Genomic DNA, 18,912 nt, shown 5'->3' on the forward strand with positions numbered 1-18,912 from the left:
TTACTCGAATCATCCACATTTCCTTCATTTGATTATTCAATACATCAATTGTCCCCACCATAATTCAAAGACTTAAATTGATGCAAAGCGAGAATAATCCAACTTGATCGGGCAAGTACATCAGAAGATCTATGTAATCGAAAAATTATGGGCCCTTGATCCTTCCATGGTTTTAAATTTCGACCGAAATCCGAAATTTCGGATTTTGGTGGAGACCGACACCGAAATGCATAAAAACCAAAATGGTACAAAATTTCGACCGAAATTTCGTTTTTCCTGAAATTTGAGCAAAAAATCCGGTTTTTTAAAAATTAATTAATATTTCACTGAAATTTCGGTAATTTCGCCCATATTAAATTAATATTAAAGTGGAGTTTAAAAATGAAATTTTCACCGAATGGAATTCCAGCAGTACTTGATTTCGACCGAAATTTCGGAAATTTGAGGTTCCGAAACCGAAATTTTAAACCTTGGATCCTTCAAGCCTCTGGTAGGGTTCTACAAGAAAATCTTAACCGTTGATTCTCGTAGCTCTGATGGGATGTCCATTTCGCTTTGAATGGAAGATTTTATATGGTGTGGTCCGTACAGTACTTTAAAAAAAAAGAAAAAAGAGAGGGAGTATAAGGGCTTACATGATATAAAAACTCTGCACAAAGGCATGGATTTTAACAGTGCCGAGCAGGCATCTTTCTGAAATTCACTATCTCCTTAAGAGCTCGTTTCCCTTCCCCCCTCCCCATTATTTTTCTAATAACAAACCCTAAAAAATTCGCTGACTGGAGATAAAAGTTTCAGTAGGGTTTTTCTTCTATCTAGAGGTAATTTTATCTCTCTTTCTTTCTATATTTGCTGGAACATTTCCAATTAGTTGCTTCACAGTGCTTAATCTCATCTTTTGTATGAATATCCAAAGCGATTATTATTATTTTTGATAGAATTCTATCTCAGATCTCAATTTTATCATCTCTGAAGGCATTTTTTCTTGTGCGTGTATGTGTTTTGACTATTTCTGTTAGATTTAATAACGTGGTCGGCATTAGGGTTTGATTATTTGTGTTTTGGATGTGGATGTGCATGGAGAATAGGTGTCTTGTTGGGATGAGTTGTGTTTGGTGTTAGTCCTTTAAAATAGGAATGTGAGGTATCTCTTAGCATGTTAGGAAGTGGTGCTAGTGGGGCAAACAGAGTGCAACTATGTAGGCAACTTAGATGTAAAACGTGTTGGAGTGGTTTGAGTCCCTAGTTTCACTTATAGAGTCTTTTGTATTTAACTTTTGTTTGTGAATGAAGGAACTTGTTAACTAACCAACTTCTCCAATAGCTTAAGCTGTTAGAGAAAGGCGTTATTTTTCTTTTATACTTTTAACACTCCCCTGCACGTGTGGCCCACTTGGCAAACACGTGGCACATGTGGTCCTACTTTGGGCTGACCATTGCATGTGGATTTTGCTATCCGGGAGGTTTGAACTCGAGACCTTTGGCTCTGATACCATGTTAACTAACCAACTTCTCCAATAGCTTAAGCTGTTAGAGAAAGGCGTTATTTTTCTTTTATACTTTAACAGAACTACCATGCTTTTTCTACAAATTCGTGAGAAGTATAGGAAGATCTAGTTTTCCTTGAATTGAACCAAAGGCTTCTTTTTCTTCTTCAAAACTATACCATAGGTGGTAAGAGGGGATGACGTAACAGTAGGCTAGTTTTTTATATCTTTTTCTTCTTATCCTTATTGTTGTCATTGTGCCTATGGTTTCTATTTTTGCAAAACTCTTGCTTCTTATGTGCTTGAAACATTGCTTGGCCTTACATTAGTCACAGTTTTTTATTTTTTTTCATCCATTTGGGTTTTAGTTATGTTTCTTCATCATTTCACAGGTTACAATGAGTGTGTGATTCGTGAAGAAAAAGGGAAAAAATAAAGGCTCAGGTGGAACCTCTTTGGGTGTTGGCCACTCTCTTCCCAATCAAGTTTTCTCTTTGAACTTCTAACATAAGCTCATGATTATAATGCAAGGCTATAAACTTTGATATGTAAATTAATCCCCTGCCCCGACACAACCTCATAGCAACGACGGACGACCTTAAGGTTCTTAATTTTTCCATGTCCAACACTAGTTATTAAGAGGTTATCATTGGAATACTGCAAGTGTGCGTTCTCCATTCCCGTCATGCCCTCCCTAAAGCCCTCAATAATAGCTCTAACCCAAGCCTTATCGGTCATCCTACTAAGAGAATCACCCATAATGGTAAGAGGAGGAGGGGGCAACGGATCACCCTGACAAAGCCTCTAGTAGACTAGAATAAACTGTGGGGCTATTCATTGACCAATACCGAGTGGTGAGCACTAAACAAACTGTATAAATCTTCTCATCCATGTACAACATCAGTCACCAGACCTCATTTTGACCATGAGATAATCCAAATAACACCATTCCACTATGTTATAGGCCTTCTCCAGATCTACCTTACAAAGGGCCCTTTCCTTCCACTTCTAGGATAGAAGTCCACAAATCCAACGTCAATCAAAGCCCCATCAAGAAATTGCTAGCACTAGATAAAAGCAATCGACGAGTTTGAGATCAGCTCGATCACCTTTCTTGGTCTATCTGCACGGACATTCGCCAAAATTTCATAAATACTACTCAGCAAGTTGGTAGAGCATAAGTCAGATAAGATTTCCGCCCCGTACTTCGTAGGGATGATCGGAATAAAGGTTGGATCTCTACTTGTAAGTGAAGTCCCTCATGGAGAGCAACAAACAACAACATCAAGTTCAATTTGATCAAATTCCAACACGAAAATGCCAAATAGAAGTCATTTGGATGTTGGGCTCTATCTCTTTTCATTGAGAAAAGGGCAATGCTAACTTGCTCCTCAATGAACTATATCTAAATTGTCTCTGGAGTCCATAGCAAGCCGACCAAACTCAATCACCCATAATCCAAGAGAGAACAAGACAAGATAATTCTATTTTTTCAAGGTAGCCAGCTTCATAGCCCTGATGGAGCAGGGAGAGATCTGCCCTCAAAAGAATAAAGGCGCTGCCTGAAATATACAATCTTGGAAGAAATGAAGGCCTGATTTCAGCATCCCTCGCTATCAATCAATAAGGAATGGATCCAATTATTTTTTCTTATGGCATCCGATTATTTTTTCTTATGCCACTACTATACTATGGAAATAAGCAGTATTTTTGCCTCCACCATTTGAACCTAGATCTCTTCCTCCAAACCAACTCTTGCAAAATGATCATGTTAAGTAGGGGTGTAAACGGATCTAATTCGAAGCGGATATGGCTATATCCGAATTCGATTACAGTATACACTATCCGAATTTAGATTCGGATTCGAATTTGACGGATATTTAATATATATTACCGAATTCGTATCCGTCGGATATTGTTCGAATTCAGATATTATCCGTATCCGTTTATCCGGTAAATTCGAACATTTTATTGTTGCACTTTATCTTTCTTCTGCTTCTTACTCCTCGAATAAATTTTCCAAACCCTAAAACCAGACCTTTACTTTCTCTTCACAAAATTAACTCTCAAACCCTAAAATATATGAGATCATCTTCTTCCTTTTAAAACAAAGGCAGAGAGAGAGAGGCAGTGGGGATGGATGATGGTGTTGGTAGTGGTCTTTGCGTTTTTTTATTTTTTTTATTTTTTATGCATATGATAGAATGGGTTTGGGCTATTTTGAACATGGGAAGTGGGAGTGCTGATTGTGGAAGATGAAGAGAAATGAGGATGGAGATGGGGATTGGGTTGGAGATGAAGGTGACTGGCGGTGATGGAGGTGGCTGTGAGAAGGTGGAGAGGGGTGGCGATGGATTTTGGTGGGGTTGGAGGCACCAAGGAATGTTGAAGATGGTGTCTCAGCCTCCTCCTTTCTTCTCTCTCTTGCTTCTCCTTGCAAACCTTAGAAGTCCCATCTTTTAATTGCATTTTGGGTTTTTATATAACCCTAAGTTGGAAAATTGATCTAAGCCGTCCATTTACCATCAATGACTATGGCATTTTTGCTCTAGAATTCTCTAGAAACTATGACATCTTCTTTCAATCACCATCATCCATTTGTCTTTTTCATCCTACAACCCACATTTGTTGCTTCATAAAGAAGCCATGTCAAACTCAAAGAATGCCCTTCAAATGAGAGATTACTTCATTTCCTACCCAAAACACTTTTTGTTTTTGTTTTTTCCTAAAAAGAAAATTCACTTTTCTTTTAGAAACAAAAGACAGTGTGTCATTTCTAAAAAAAAATATTAATGATATTATTAATAATAAATAAAAAGGATTTACTTCTCGGATTCAGATGTTAAACGGATCGGATATACCATTTACCAGATTCGCATCCGCTAAGAGCCGGACAGTGTTGCATGGATTCGGATTCGCGTGTCGGGATCCGACATGGATTCGAGGTGTCGGATTTGGCAAACCCCCAAAAGTAGGATTCAGATTCAGTAATTTTTAAATAAAATAAAATTTTCAAAATTTAAAATTTATATATATATATATATATATATATATATATATATATATATATATATAGGACCCATGTGATTGGGTAAGCTAGCTCACCATAAGTGTGGTGAGCTTAAGCTCACCAACAGTTTCCTCTATATATATATATATATATATGAGGAAAATGATTGTGAGCTTGAAGCTCATATAGCATATATGAGCTTGAGGACCCAAACACATGTGGGCCCACATTGTTAGGATGATCCGAAGCATTCATTTGAAAGGCCCTTACATAGATAGGGTGTGTACAAAAAATCAGCTCCATAGGATCATCCTAACCCATCCAAAAGTGGAGGGCAAAATAGACAGACACCGTTTGCCATAAATCTGCCCATTTTTGCCCTCCGCTTTTGGAGGGGTTAGGATGATCCAATGGAGCTGATTTTTGGTACACACCCTATCTATGATGGGGCCTTGCAAATGAATGGTTTGGATCACCACAAAAAAGTGGGACCCATGTGTTTGGGCCCTCAAGCTCATATAAGCTATGTGAGCTTCAAGCTCACAATCATTTTCCTCATATATATATATATATATATATATATATATATATATATATATATGAGGAAACTGTTGGTGCGCTTAAGCTCACCAACCTTATGGTGCGCTTAAGCGCCCAATCACATGGGTCCCACATTTTCTGTGGTGATCCAAACCATTCATTTGCAAGGTCCTTACATAGATGGGGGGTGTACCAAAAATCAGCTCCATAGAATCATCCTAACCCATCCATTTTTGGAGAATCGTCCTAACCCATCCACAAATCTGCCCAGTTTTGTCCTCCACAAATGGAGGGGTTAGGATGATCCTATGGAGCTGATTTTTGGTACACCCCCTATCTACGATAGGACCTTGCAAATGAATGGTTTGGATCACCACAGAAAATGTGGGACCCATGTGATTGGGCGCTTAAGCGCACCATAAGGTTGGTGAGCTTAAGCGCACCAACAGTTTCCTCTATATATATATATGTATGTATGTATGTATGTCTATGCATATATTCATGAAAATTTTGAGGGTAGAGAGTTGAGGCGAGTTTTGTATTAAGAGAGTTGAAGGAGGAAGGGGGTCGATGTTCGAGGGTCGAGGCGCTAGGATTTTTATTAAAAGTTTACGGGTTGTGCTTTCGTATAAAAAAAGTTAAGAAAATACATTTAAAGGGAAAATATACAGGATTCACATTTCAAAAGAGACAATGATGAATCAGATTTGCCCGAAGAAAACAGGATTCGTGCAGGACACGGCTACGACAAGAATCTGGGTGTGTCCCACATGAATCCATGTCCGATTCGGATGCGGAGACGTGTCGACACGAATTCGGCATAGGGGGGCAAATAATCCATGCAACATAGGAGCCGGATATCTCATAAACGGATTCGGATAATATCTGCTTGAAACGGATCCGGATAAGATTCGCTTTAAACGGATTCGGATGCGGACGGTAATCGAATTTTCGAATATCCATGTACACCCTTAATGTTAAGACAAATTGTATACGATATTTCCTCTTTTGATAGTCTCCCACTTTCCTCCTTATAATCAAACTCACTGATCTTCATGTGGAGCTCAACTTTTCTTTGCCTCAACAAACATTTCTTGTCTTTGGCCCACCTCCTCAGCTACTCATAACAAACCTAAGCTTTTGCCCCTAGCAAACATCAGCATACATATGTACCATAGCCTCATGCCAGCATCCAGCCAACTTATCTTTGTTTTTTTTTTTGAATGGTCTAGCCAACTTATCCCTCATATTAAATTCTTCAAGCTCAGGTAACTCAAACTAGAACAGCAAAGGACCCCAATAACTAACTCTCGGATCTAGGCAGATGAGACAATGATAAAAAATAGACTTAGGAAGAGCAACCTGGAGAATCTCGGGGAATTGTAAACTCCATTGAGTGCAAATCAAAACTCTATCCGGTCTACTTTTACTCTAGTTACTTTCCCAAGTAAAGCCGCCCTTGATAGTGGCAAGTCCACCACGGCATTTCTGCCAACAAACTCCGAGAAGGTCGACATACTTGTAGAAATATGGGTTCTACTAGAACGCTCACCTATAACTTTGATGTCACTAAAATCACTCCCATCACACCAGGGAATGACAAGCCATCTCCCCCTGATAGCATCCATCTCAACCCACATATTACTGCACAAATAAGCATTATTGGGACTGTAAACTGCCGAAAATGCCCATGCGAGTTATCCGCTAACTGTCTTTTACGAACAAAGACCGAAAACACACCAATAACATCCTCTTCTAACGCGAACAATGCTCCATCCCATGCCACTAAGATACCTCCAAAAGCAAGGAAGAAAATTTGAAACTTGATTTACAGCCCAACTCTTTTAAAAATGCCAAAGAAATGCCCATGAGCTTCGTACCTTGAATACAAAATATGGTGGGTTTACCCTGAAGGATCATCTCTTTCATGTGAAATTTTTTCTTAGAGCCCCTCAATCCCCGAATATTTAAACTGAATGGCTGCATGGGATAACATTAGCTGCAAGTTATCACCCTCATTCCCTTTTCCACATCTTCAAGAGCTACCACCTGATGGTCGTCTACTGTTAGATGGTCCATCATAGTGAAAGCTACAAGTTGCCATCCCCATTCCCTCTTCCATAGCTTCAAGATCTACCACATGATGGTTGTCTACTGGTATACAGTCCACCATAGTTAACGTTAGTTTGAAGTGGATTCATTGCCACTTGGACTCCTGGGACAATTAATCGAATGTCTGTTCTGCAATTCAACCGTCATAAAAGAGTCACTGCCCTCTCATTCCATTCCACAATTTTTTTTAATGGTGATGGATATCATTAAAAGAAAGGAAAAAGATCGAGATGGTCGATACAGTAAAATCAAAAATAAAAAGCGAAGTACAAACCACATGCTACAGTAATTTAAAAAAAAATGTTGGAGAGAGGATCCATATCTTAAGAAGCCCAAATATGATTCTTAAGACTGTTGGATAAAATAGACGGATCAGATTTCTACAGATCTTATAAACAAATAATGAAAGAATGATATATGGCTTAGTTGAACCCAAAACACGTTACTTGAAACGAAAACATGTTACTCGACCTCAAAACAGTGCAAGTAGAAGCCAAAAATCCATGTATTGTAAACTAAACCATAATTGAAATAAAACACGGAAAACAGATTGCACTTATCTCTTTTGATGGAAAAACGTTTATGGGAAACCCGATTAAGAAGAAGAAGGCTGAGTCGTGCCATTGGTCACTCTCCTTAAGAATCGTATCCGCCCCCTACCGGTGCAACCGGGATCCGCGAATCGACGCTCCAAGATAAAACAGCCAAATATAGCTCCAGTCCATGTGCACTCGATGACTGGTCCACCCAGAACCACCTTAGAACTGTGCTCAGACACGGAAGGAACAGAAGGAAGGAAATGAAGCAAAACCAAAAAACATAAACCTTTTTCTGTGTAAACCTCTTTCTTTTTCTGTTGGCAAAAGCCACCCCAAACGTAGACCCCAAAAACTCTTAGCCTTTTCTAAACCGCATTCTCTTCTCCTTTTTATAGACCACAAAGTGTCTATTGGAAAGAGCCACCAATAATGGGTATTAATGTTGAGAAAAGCCACCATTAAAAGCCTTGAATGTTTCTCTTCCAACATTCATATCTATGACCGTTAGAGATGAAACGGTTTTGCAACTTTAATAGGTGTTATTATCATAACCGTTTGGCAATTAATGGGGTAAAATGGAAACCGTTTTGGGCATTAAAAGAATCTTTTCATTTAAAAAAACACTCAAAAGTCACTAGTTTTTTAAATAAAAGGGAAACCAAAATTTGAATCTTTTCCTCTAAATTTTAAAGACAAGGCAAAAATCACTTTTGGCTTTTCAAATTCTTTAAAATTTCCAACAAAAAACCATATGCTACAGTATAAAACAAGGGAGAGACAAGAATAGGAAAAGCAGGTCAAGGAGGAAGGTGATCGTATTTCTCCAGCTCCTTCTTTGATACTCCCTCCCTAGCAAGCCTATCGGCTACCCCATTGGTGAACCTCCTGACGTGCTGAAAGGAGATGGATGAACGACCTACCCGGTCTAGCATCTCATCGAAGAACAAAACAAATCTCCAAGGCTGGACATGGGAACCTCTTAACCACCGGATCACGTTAAGGTAGTCTCCACCACCACTCTGTTTGGACTTTCTCTATCTAGAGGCTTTAACCCTTGGTGTACTACCCGTACCTATGCCTCACTTGCATCCGTGACACCTATGGGACCTGCAAACGCCCAAACCACAGACCCGGTCTCATCTCTAAGCACTCCTCCAATGCCCGTAGGGCCTGGGTTTCCAAAGCTTGCTCCATCAAAGTTTAGCTTTAGAAAGCCATGTGCTGGAGGCTCACATTCCTATAGAATTTTGGGTCGTTGTTCTACGCTGGCATATGCCTCCTTTCACCCATGCCATAGATTATAAGCCGATACAAACCTAAAGCAAGGAAGAATCCTCAATCGGGAGATTACTAGAGCTACTGCTTTAAATTAGAGGAAAGTAGAGTTCTTGGCATATCCTTTGAAAACTCTAGCATTCCTCTCTTTCCAAGAACCCATATAGTAGCTAGAAAAGATACATTCCGGAGAATTTTCCCGTTTTTCTTCCAAGGCATTGATGGCCATCATCCAGTAACTCTCTAAGCTTGGCCTTAAATACCCTTGGCATCCCAAATCTACTTAGAATTTTGCTTCAGAACTCCCTAGCCATTTTGCAATGCATAAAAATGCGATCCACCATTTCCCCGGACTCAATGCAAAGAGCACAATGGTCAATGATTAGCATTTCACGTTGACATGGGAAATCTACCGTTTGGATCTTGTCAAGGAGAGCAGTCCAACCAAACGTACATACCCTGGGCGGCACCTAGAAATTCCAAACACTAGTTACTTTGGAGAGCACAGGACACAGGACAAGACACAAGGTGTTGATTGAATGATTTGACAGCACAGGTGGTTCTTCCTCTCGCTCGATTGGGCGGAGCAGACGGTTATTCACGGAGATTATAATCTTAGAAACTATCCCCACGAGAATGAAGTCGATGACTTATGATGAGGAGAAGGCTTTTATTATTGATCCGACCCACAAAGCAATGACCGAAGAGATCCTTCAGAAGCAGTGGAAATTTTTTAAACAAGATGCTAAGGATTGCCCCTTTACTTTGTACAGTCTCTGTGGGACAGGTGAGGTCAAAGATACCCACTCGCCATTATTTAAACACCCTTTCTTCAAACTACTGTTAGCTGAAGAAAGGGCGGAGAGGAGAATGATTTGGGAAGCTAAAAAGGTGGTAGGCATCCGGTTAGTGGAAGAAAGGATTGCTGAAAGAAAAAACCCTTCTCGCCTGTATCGGATGCCGGAGGAACTTCTCATTGACATGCCGGATTTCCAAATCCAGCACATCTTGGAGGAGTTGGAGAAGTTCTCAGCATAGGTGAGCTGTTTAAAGGTGAGATGTTGTTGAAGATGCCCGAAAAGAGGGAGGGTCCCATAGCTTTTGGGACACGGTTAGAAGTTTAGTTCTTGGGGGACTGAAACGTAATTGTGGAGGTTTGGAGGAAGCTTAGTGGTGTTTATTTTCATAGCATAGGCAGTTTTTGTTTTAGACACTTTTAATGGTCTATAGGAGTATACTTCTGGCTAATCTTATTTGATGTTATGTAATGCAGTTGGGACCTCTGGTCCCCAATGTATTTTTCATAGTATCAATGAAATCGCCAATTTTCAAAATAAAAATAAAAATGATTTGACAGTGAATACCCCCAAAGTGTTCTAGATCCAAACCCGTTTATCTTGACCAAACTCCTTGATGTAGCACCCTTCTAGAATCTCCAAAAGCCTAGCCATTGCCTGAAGTTCTCTATCTAAAAAGTTTCTTCTAAAGCCGTCCTCCACACCACCAAGTTTGCATTCCTTTCAACCCTCTTTCATCAGAATTTCCTTGGAAACTCCATTCCACAAATGTTAGCCCCAAGATTCTGCTCACCTCTAAAATGTTATTCTTCACTAGATCTCTAATATCTTCAGGCTATGTTTAAGAGAATTGCTGAAAACATCTAATGTTGGGCAACATAGAGAGAGAGAGAGAGAGAGAGAGAGAGAGAGAGAGAGAGAGAGAGAGAGAGAGGCAGTACCACCATCATCGGATCGTCATTGCACCTAGAATGCTCATACCCTTGTACGGCATAACGTGATCCCACCTCTCTTAGGAGTGCCACTCCCAACTAATCCTCAACCAAGGCAACGCCTAGCTCAGTCAGCGGATATTTTCATATCATATGTATTCTATTTGTATAGTTCAAATCTAATTCTATAATTATAATTCATACCATTCAAAAAAAAAAAAAATTCATACTTTTGTATGAGCGGCTAGTTACATGATAATAGATATGATGTGATCCAAGTTACATGATAATAGGTATGATGTGATCCAATATCCCCAGGATTAATTTATTTTGCTATTATTTTATGGATATGTGATATTTCTTTTCATTTAGGGCTTTAAGTTGGTCATTTAGTTACATTTTATTGATCCTGAATGTAGGAGATGTCCACATCAACCTATTGCCCACCTTACTCACTAATTACACATGGCCCACCGCCCTCAACCCGTGCCCAAATCCACATGAGAAGCATTATAACATTATTGGCCTTCCACCATGGCCCTCGCCACTTAGGTCTCTCAAGTCAACCCTTGTTTCTCTCTCTCTCTCTCTCTCTCTCTATATATATATATATATATATATATATATATATATAGGTTGCAGCTGCATTCCCTCTCCTTTCTCTTCCGCTTGCCCCTTATTTCCGCTCAAGGTTAAGGGAGCATCCGCCCGCCCTCTCTCTCTCTCTCTCTCTCTCTCTCTCTCTCTCTCTCTCACACACACACACACACACACACACACACACACCTTGGCTGCTACCTTCGGATGACCAAGGCACGAGGCCTGACACACCACTCTCAGGTATAACCATCTTCTCCCTATTCTCTTTCTATTTTCCTTATATTTCCTCCCCTTATCCTTCTCACCATTCCCCTTATCCCATATATTCACCTTTCCCATCTATTTCCCCATACACTTTGCCTTAACCTTTCCTATAATCCTTGCCCAAAATAACATCATATCCTGATCTCATTACCCACGACCGTTTCCCTTCCCTTGATGTATTGTTATAGCCATAGTTAGGTTTATTTCTTAGATCTGATTTTCGAGATACATTATTTAAGACCTCATTTCCTACGACCATTTCCCTTCCCCTTTATGTATTGTCTTTTGCCATAGTTAAGTTTATTTCTTAGATCTGATTTTTGAGATACATTATTTAATATCTGATTTATTTCCTTTAGCCAGCTGATTTCTCTATGAAATTATTGTATGGAACTAGTTTGGGATGGTTTAGTTTCTATTTGATGAATGAATTCTAAAGCTCTGACATTAAAACTCCTGTCGCCCCTAATTACCATGTCCTATTTAATCTGATTTGGGAATGCATGTGTCTACCTTTATTGAACTAAACACTATGTTCTTCCTTCTAATTTCCCAGAAATTAAACATACGGACCCTGGGTTTGCATCAGTATATATAACACCTCATGTTCGTTTTAAACATCTACATGTGTCTCCGTGTCTTACATATTGCATCAATACATCTGGCACTTCATGTTTGTTTTAAACATCTACATGTGGCTTCATGTCTTACACATTCCTTTCATGTCTGATAATAGTGAGAAATTTGGTATTTTTTAATCTTGTTCATCAGTTCTGATTTTGGCTGTTTGTGAGAGCAAATATCAATCATTTGTATGTTGCCTCCAGTTTTCAGTAATAGTTTTATCCGATTGTCTTATCCAGGTACTTGGACATGATTCTAAATGGATGGAACATGTCGTCCACAAGCATGGCCATGAAACCTGGGACCTGTTCGACTGTGATGCAGAAATCTGTTTTTACATGCTTTTCATCTGTGCCAATTACGATTACGTTTCCAAGCATTAGGAGCACATTGAGAACTTATCAAGATCAGAATTTCGCTCCTTCAAGTGGTATCTCTCATTGTATTTGTTGCTTAAATTAGAATTCCAAAACAACGTTGTCATCTTAATTCCAAAAAAAATGAAGATGAAAAATATGTGATTATGTCCGAGTTTGACCTTGCCGATGAAATATAACTTAAAATACAAAAAGAGATAGTAAAGAATGCAAGAAAGGCTTGATGGTGTGAAAAGAATCTAAAGACTTCACTATTTTGGTTCTGTGTTAGATAGGTTAGAGGAAGAGGAAAAAAAATTAAGGATTTGGTTTGAGGTTTGGTGGTGTTGGTTAAAGCCAGAGGAGGGAGTAATGATTAGCGATAACACGCCCATTGACTGTTGCAGAAATCCCGCCTCCACGAAAGAGGGAGAGAGATCATGGGCTCACACCACTCCCTCCATTCCTCCATCCCCGCTTGGTCATTCCTAAAATTACGCCCCCGCACGATCTAATTCAAAAATTTCACCCAATTGGGCACGTCTAGCATATTTTTTCACAGTAGCAGGATCGCCATAACTGACCCCATTGAAAATGTTAGGAAACATCGAGAAAACAAGAAATATTTCTTGGTTTTAACCCTGCGACATAGAAGGAACCATGAACTTTGTACCGCGCACATCACTTAGATGGGCCCCGAAAAGTCACGTAGGAGGGAGTGAAGAAAGAGAAAGTGAAGAAATAGAATATGAAAGAAAATATGAAATTATGAACTCAAAATTCAGAAATGAAAAGGATTAAATTCTATTGAGTCTGACTCATAGTGATCATTTATCAAAGAATAACTCTGGTTATCAAATGATTGAACAACCGGGATCAATTTACTTACGATACTTAGTTGACATTCATAAAAATAGGGGCCTTAGCTGGTGATCCGGGCTGTTTCCCTCTCGACGATGAAGCTTATCCCCCATCGTCTCACTAGCCGACCTTGACCCCTGTTATTTTGGGGTCATATCTAGTATTCAGAGTTTGCCTCGATTTGGTACCGCTCTCGCGGCGCCCGCACCGAAACAGAAATGGTAACCGCCGCCTAATCCACAACACACCGGCACCATCATTTTTCCGAGCGCTCACTGATACGCGTTGAGTCTGACCCGGAAAGATTCAGGTATTCTTCTGAAGTCTGGTTGTAGGAGAGGTACGGATCCGGTCCCCTTGAATCTGTGGAACTTTCTGGTGTCTTACCTGTGTGGAGATTCCGGTCGAGATGGAGTGCACCAAGCTTGGTGGGATTGGCGAGGCTCACTGGAACGGGGGAATTGTTAAAAGGTAGATTGATATGCTCGAGGCCCAGAAGCCGGTCGAGGAATCCAGGGAACTGGACCAGAAAGATTGGTCCAGCATAGCCGGAGCCCGAGCATTTTGAAGCAATCAAACCCAAGAAAAACAACAAAATATGTGATGAAAATAAAGTAAGGGAAGAGCTATGAGAGCACTTTCCTGATTTCTTCGGTCTCCAAATTCTCCCTTAGCGTGCATGTCGGAGGATTTGATTTCTGGCGATTCTCCACAGATTTATAGCACAAATTTCACTTCCTGCCCCCCAGCGTGCTCTTCAGATCTTTTCTTCGAAACTAGCATCATGCTCAGTTTTACGTTTTCTTTCGGGTCCCACGGATGGCGCCAATCTAGTAACAATTTATTAATAGAACAAAAAAGAAGGACGAGGCGTCCCGCAGAAACAAAAAGAAACCCACCAGCCAGGCTCAAAAAGAAAAAAAGAAATACATCTAAGAATTCCAATATAATAATATCCTCCTTCTCGACACCCTCCTTTGCAAGTGAATCGGCCCAACCATTGGCTGATCTCCTCCTGTGTTGAAGGTGTGGGCGGAGAATTGAAACTAGATCCCTGATTTGATCTAATTTTGATGCCAAGCGCCAAGGTCCGCAGATTTTGTTGGAAGCCTAAGCTATAGTATGGGAGGAATCACCTTCGATGATTAGAGGGCCCAAATTATGAGTCATGTACCACTTTAAACCAAACAGGAGAGCCGAAACCTCTGCTTCATTGGCATTGCAAACCCCGGTCAGGCCCGAAAAAGACATAATAAGGTGTCCCAGAAAATCGCGAATAACCCAACCAATTCCCGCTTGGCCAGGATTTCCCCGGGAACTCCCATCAAAATTGAACTTCAGCCATCCTTTGGGGGGAGGGATCCACCTCGGGGTAATGGATGATCTACATTTCTTTTCAGCCAATACCGTCGTGAGGTTTCGAAGAATGATACCCATTGAGTAAGGGGTACCGCTCTTGGCTTTGGCCCATCTGATGATAGATAACTTGATATCCAGGGTGACGTATGATGCACTTCGCTCCTTCCCCCCAAAAATTCTACTGTTTCTCTCCAGCCAGATATGCCAAACAATAGCATACGGGATAGAGAGCCACTTTTCTTTGCCAACACTTCCAGAGAAGAAGTTACGCCAAAACATTATAACGTTCTTCACACCTTCCTCGCTGACCAATGAGAGACCGAAGAATTTAAAGATGTTCATCCATACCTGGAAGGAGTACGGACATAAAAGGAACAAGTGATTTGTCGATTCTTCAGCATTTTTGCACAGGATGTACCACTGAGCTATGCTGGAACCCCGACGTTTTAGTCTGTCACATGTATTAAGTCCATTGCATAGCAAGGACCGTGTAAAAGCTCGGACGTTGGGAGGCGCCACAACACTCCAAACAGATGCACAGTGGGAGGGTCGATCACAATCATCGTTAAGCTTTCGGAAGAAGGATCTGGCAGAGAAAACCCCCTGACAAACCGGTTTCCAAATCCACCGGTCCTCCACAGAGCTTGACAAATAGATAGTAGACAAAGTTTCCATAAGGTTTCCGCACTCTTCAATTTCCGATTCCTTGAGATTACATCGTAATTGGATGTCCCAGACAACGGATGGGATGCCAAAATTTGTACCTGAGAATCGGACGAGCGTTGTAGATGAATCTGGTCGTTCGGGTTGGTAGAGCTCCAATCTATGGGTGCCTACGCTCACAGAAAACAACGTTAGAAGGGCCCCCGGAGTGGGGACTCGCGTGCAGTGGTGCACCCTCCGACGCTCAAGTCAGAAATCGGCATCGACAATATCTAAATCATGGATAAAGAGAGATTGAGCGTTTATGGGGTGGAGGAAGATGATCACCTTTGAGCGTGGGGGTTCTTTTTTATAGGAGGGGAGACCCATGCTGCCCACTACATCCATTATGCCCATGATGGTGCTGGTGTGTCGTGGATTAGGCGGCGGTTACCATTGTGGGGGCGTAATTTTAGAAATGACCAAGCGGGGATGGAGGGAGTGGTGGGAGCCCATGATCTCTCTCCCTCTTTCGTGGAGGCGGGATTCCTGGAACGGTCAACAGGCGTGGGCCCATTCCAGATGCGGCCTGGATTTGGGCGTGGCTGAGGGTTGATACCGAGTGTCCTCATTTTACCCCCAACAATTAGTATAAGGCAGAAAGCTAGAAGATTCTTGAGCTATAGTGATTGGGTTTAGGGCAACTAAAAAGAAAGTAAAGGGAAGAGTAGAATGATTGTTTTGAGCTTTTTGGCTGAACAGGGGTGAATTCTTAAGGGAGGCATTTAGGGAAATTTGGAATATTTAAATCAATGGAGAAATATAAAACTTTTTGACTTTTGGTTTTCACTTCTCATAAACTCGGTCAATTATTTTAAGGAGAATGATTTGAGGATTCCCAGTGACGGCAGCATCCAAGGGACTGCCACTCCATGTGCACCCTACATGTCAGCCCCAGCAACGTGCAGTCTGCCCCCCTGCAGGGCATGCAAGAATGGTGGTCCCGGGGATGACCCCCATTCCCGGCTTCATGCTAGCACTCCTTTTTTTTCAATAGAGAAACGGACCAATGCAACATTACACATATACCCGTCTACTTAGAGAAACGGACCAATGCAACGTTACACATATACCCGTCTACTCTATGCATGGTTCTTACCATGATTGTCTGGATTGTTTTGTGGTTGGCCCACCTTAGCTTGCTCATGACCCAATAATCACTCATTACATGATTTTAAGTTTTAACTGTCATTCTGCAAACTGACCATAGAATATAGAGTCCATAAACAGCTAAAAAAATCCATTGGTCTGATGGCTAGGGACTAGGGTCATACTTTCAGGTTGTTTCTTATGCATGGGGAATCCAAGTTGGGAACCACTGGTTGGGTTGATGTATGGATTTTTCATGCAGTATGGTAGGATGTGTATTGCATTGGATCACAATTCATATCATAAGAAAACCAGAAACAATAGTTTTGGGATTGGTGCTTGACACACCCTAACTGATTAGTTACTAATCAATCTGACTTTTTACTCATTCTTTTGAACTTAGGAGGGCGTCTTCACCTTTCAGTATCAGCCCCATTGCTAAGCGGGGAACATGGTAGCCTCGCCTATGCTATCCCCTTGCTACCTAAGCGGCGCACAACCAGGACGGGTCCCAGAGCTGCCAAGGATGTTCCATCGAGCTTCCGATTTCCTCCGATGACCAAAAAACCAAGTTGGTGGTGGAGGGCCTTAGCTTGTCTCCCCTATCTCATGCCTCTCCACGAGACGTGGGTGTATGCGGAGACAGCTTACCATCTCCACCCCTTCTTGGAGGACTTTGAATTCCTCACCTATCCCTTCCTCGGAGCTATAGGAAGTTTGCCGAGCTGGTTCTTCATGGCGTACTTCTTCGCTGCATATCTTGGGGTGGTAAGGAGGAAGGAATGGCCCCACTTCTTTCGATTCCATGTTGTTATGGGAATGCTCCTTGAGATTGCCCTCCAAGTAATAGGGACTATTAGCCGTTGGATGCCGTTGGCTGTGTACTGGGGAAAGATAGGAATGCACTTGTGGACGGCCGTTGCATTTGCTTACTTGTTTACAGTGCTGGAGTGCATACGGTGCGCACTTGGGGGCATGTATGCTGACATTCCTTTCGTATGCGATGCTGCATATATTCAGATTCCGTATGACTAAGTGGCCGATATGGAGAACGAGAAGTTGGTTCTCATTTGATCTGTTAAGGTGTATTTTTGGGCAGGTAGAGATGGGTAGACTTGTTTTTGAGAAACTTGGTCTGACCCTCTTTGAGGGGACTCTGAACCAATTTTCATGACTTTATGTTGGAAAGCTTGAATTGTTATAACTGTAGACTTGTGGTTGAATCTGTTAAGGTGTACTTTGAGACTGTTTTTGAGAGACTGGGTCTGACCCTGTTTAAGGGGACTTTGAACCAATTTTCATGACATATATTGTAAAGCTTGAACTGTTATAACTGCAGACTTGAGGTTGAAAAGCTTGAATTGGTAGAGCTGTATACTTGATGTTGAAAAGCTTGCATTGTTAGAACTGTTTTTGTTAGTAGTGTTTCTAAGGGATCTCTTAAGCTTAGCTGGGTATGCAATGCGTTTTTCCAGTGCAATTTGATCGTAAAGTGCAATCTAAATTGCCCTTGGATAGCAGTTTATACACAAAGTTCACCCCAATGGAAAAAGCCCTGAACTTTTGGTTGATCTGAACCTTACATTTAACATTCAAGTGTATGTATTTCCTCTTCATTTTGCCCCGACTTAAAGGCTAGTACAGTTCCCGAAAGGCTCTCAACTGATATCCTCAGTCTTCAGTCCCTTATTTTAATTATGGCACTCCTCTCTTTATTTCACATTTCTTAAAGGCATGCTGGCAAGCATGAAAATAAAAATTCATATAATATTTGTTACTCAAGGTGAGGGAATGGTAAAGAAGAGAAAGATTTGAGAGTGTGGTGATTAAGGAGCATGTGATAGGGTTGGTAAACAAAGAAAACTAAATCCCTATTTAAAATAGGATTTTTGTTTTCACTGTACTCCAACCCCATGGTCCCCATCCTATGCTCTCCTAAGTCCTCATCACCCACTCAAATCTCTTTCTATCCCACCTCTTTGCCTTCCCTCCTCATTCAGACTTTCTACATCCTCTCCTCTTCTCACACTCCCCCTCTTGCCACTTGTGAAACTAACATTCTACAGGAAAAAAGTTACATGGTTGCCAAACATGGCCTTAGGTAAAAAAATTCTTTGATATATTTTTTTTCATGGTTGCCAAACATGTCCAATTCTTGAAAAGTCACAGCATCCAATTAAAAAGTGTTTAGCAGAGTGAGAAGTTTCAAGTCACCCTTGATAACTACTCTTATTTTAATAAGGAAAATGATTGTGTTTAGTATTGTTCTGTTAGAGAAATTATATGGTGGGCGTGCGTGCACGTGCAGCCACCAAAAGCAGTGAGGCCTACATTTTCTGGGTGATCTAAACCATTCATTTGAAGG

General features: G+C 41.0%; 1 protein-coding gene across 2 annotated transcripts; it reads left to right on the forward strand.

The window, feature by feature from the left end:
* The first annotated feature begins 594 nt into the window (after positions 1 to 594).
* LOC143856651 (protein TIC 20-I, chloroplastic-like) lies at positions 595 to 17,938 on the forward strand. 2 transcript variants are annotated; one of them, XM_077366917.1, is made up of 4 exons: positions 595 to 821; positions 1,880 to 1,931; positions 12,420 to 12,610; positions 16,951 to 17,938. In XM_077366917.1, exons 3-4 carry the CDS (start codon positions 12,430 to 12,432, stop codon positions 17,580 to 17,582), a joined length of 813 nt encoding a protein of 270 aa, XP_077223032.1. In that variant the 5' UTR covers positions 595 to 821; positions 1,880 to 1,931; positions 12,420 to 12,429; the 3' UTR covers positions 17,583 to 17,938. The 2 variants fall into 2 exon arrangements, with proteins under 2 accessions (XP_077223032.1, XP_077223031.1); XM_077366916.1 differs by lacking the exon at positions 1,880 to 1,931 and having other exon boundaries at positions 599 to 821.
* The last annotated feature ends 974 nt before the right edge of the window (positions 17,939 to 18,912 follow it).

This window comes from Tasmannia lanceolata, unplaced genomic scaffold, assembly GCF_043159265.1.
Source record: "Tasmannia lanceolata isolate RefF3 unplaced genomic scaffold, GAP_Taslan_0.1 ptg000023l, whole genome shotgun sequence".
NCBI classification, from domain to species: domain Eukaryota; kingdom Viridiplantae; phylum Streptophyta; class Magnoliopsida; order Canellales; family Winteraceae; genus Tasmannia; species Tasmannia lanceolata.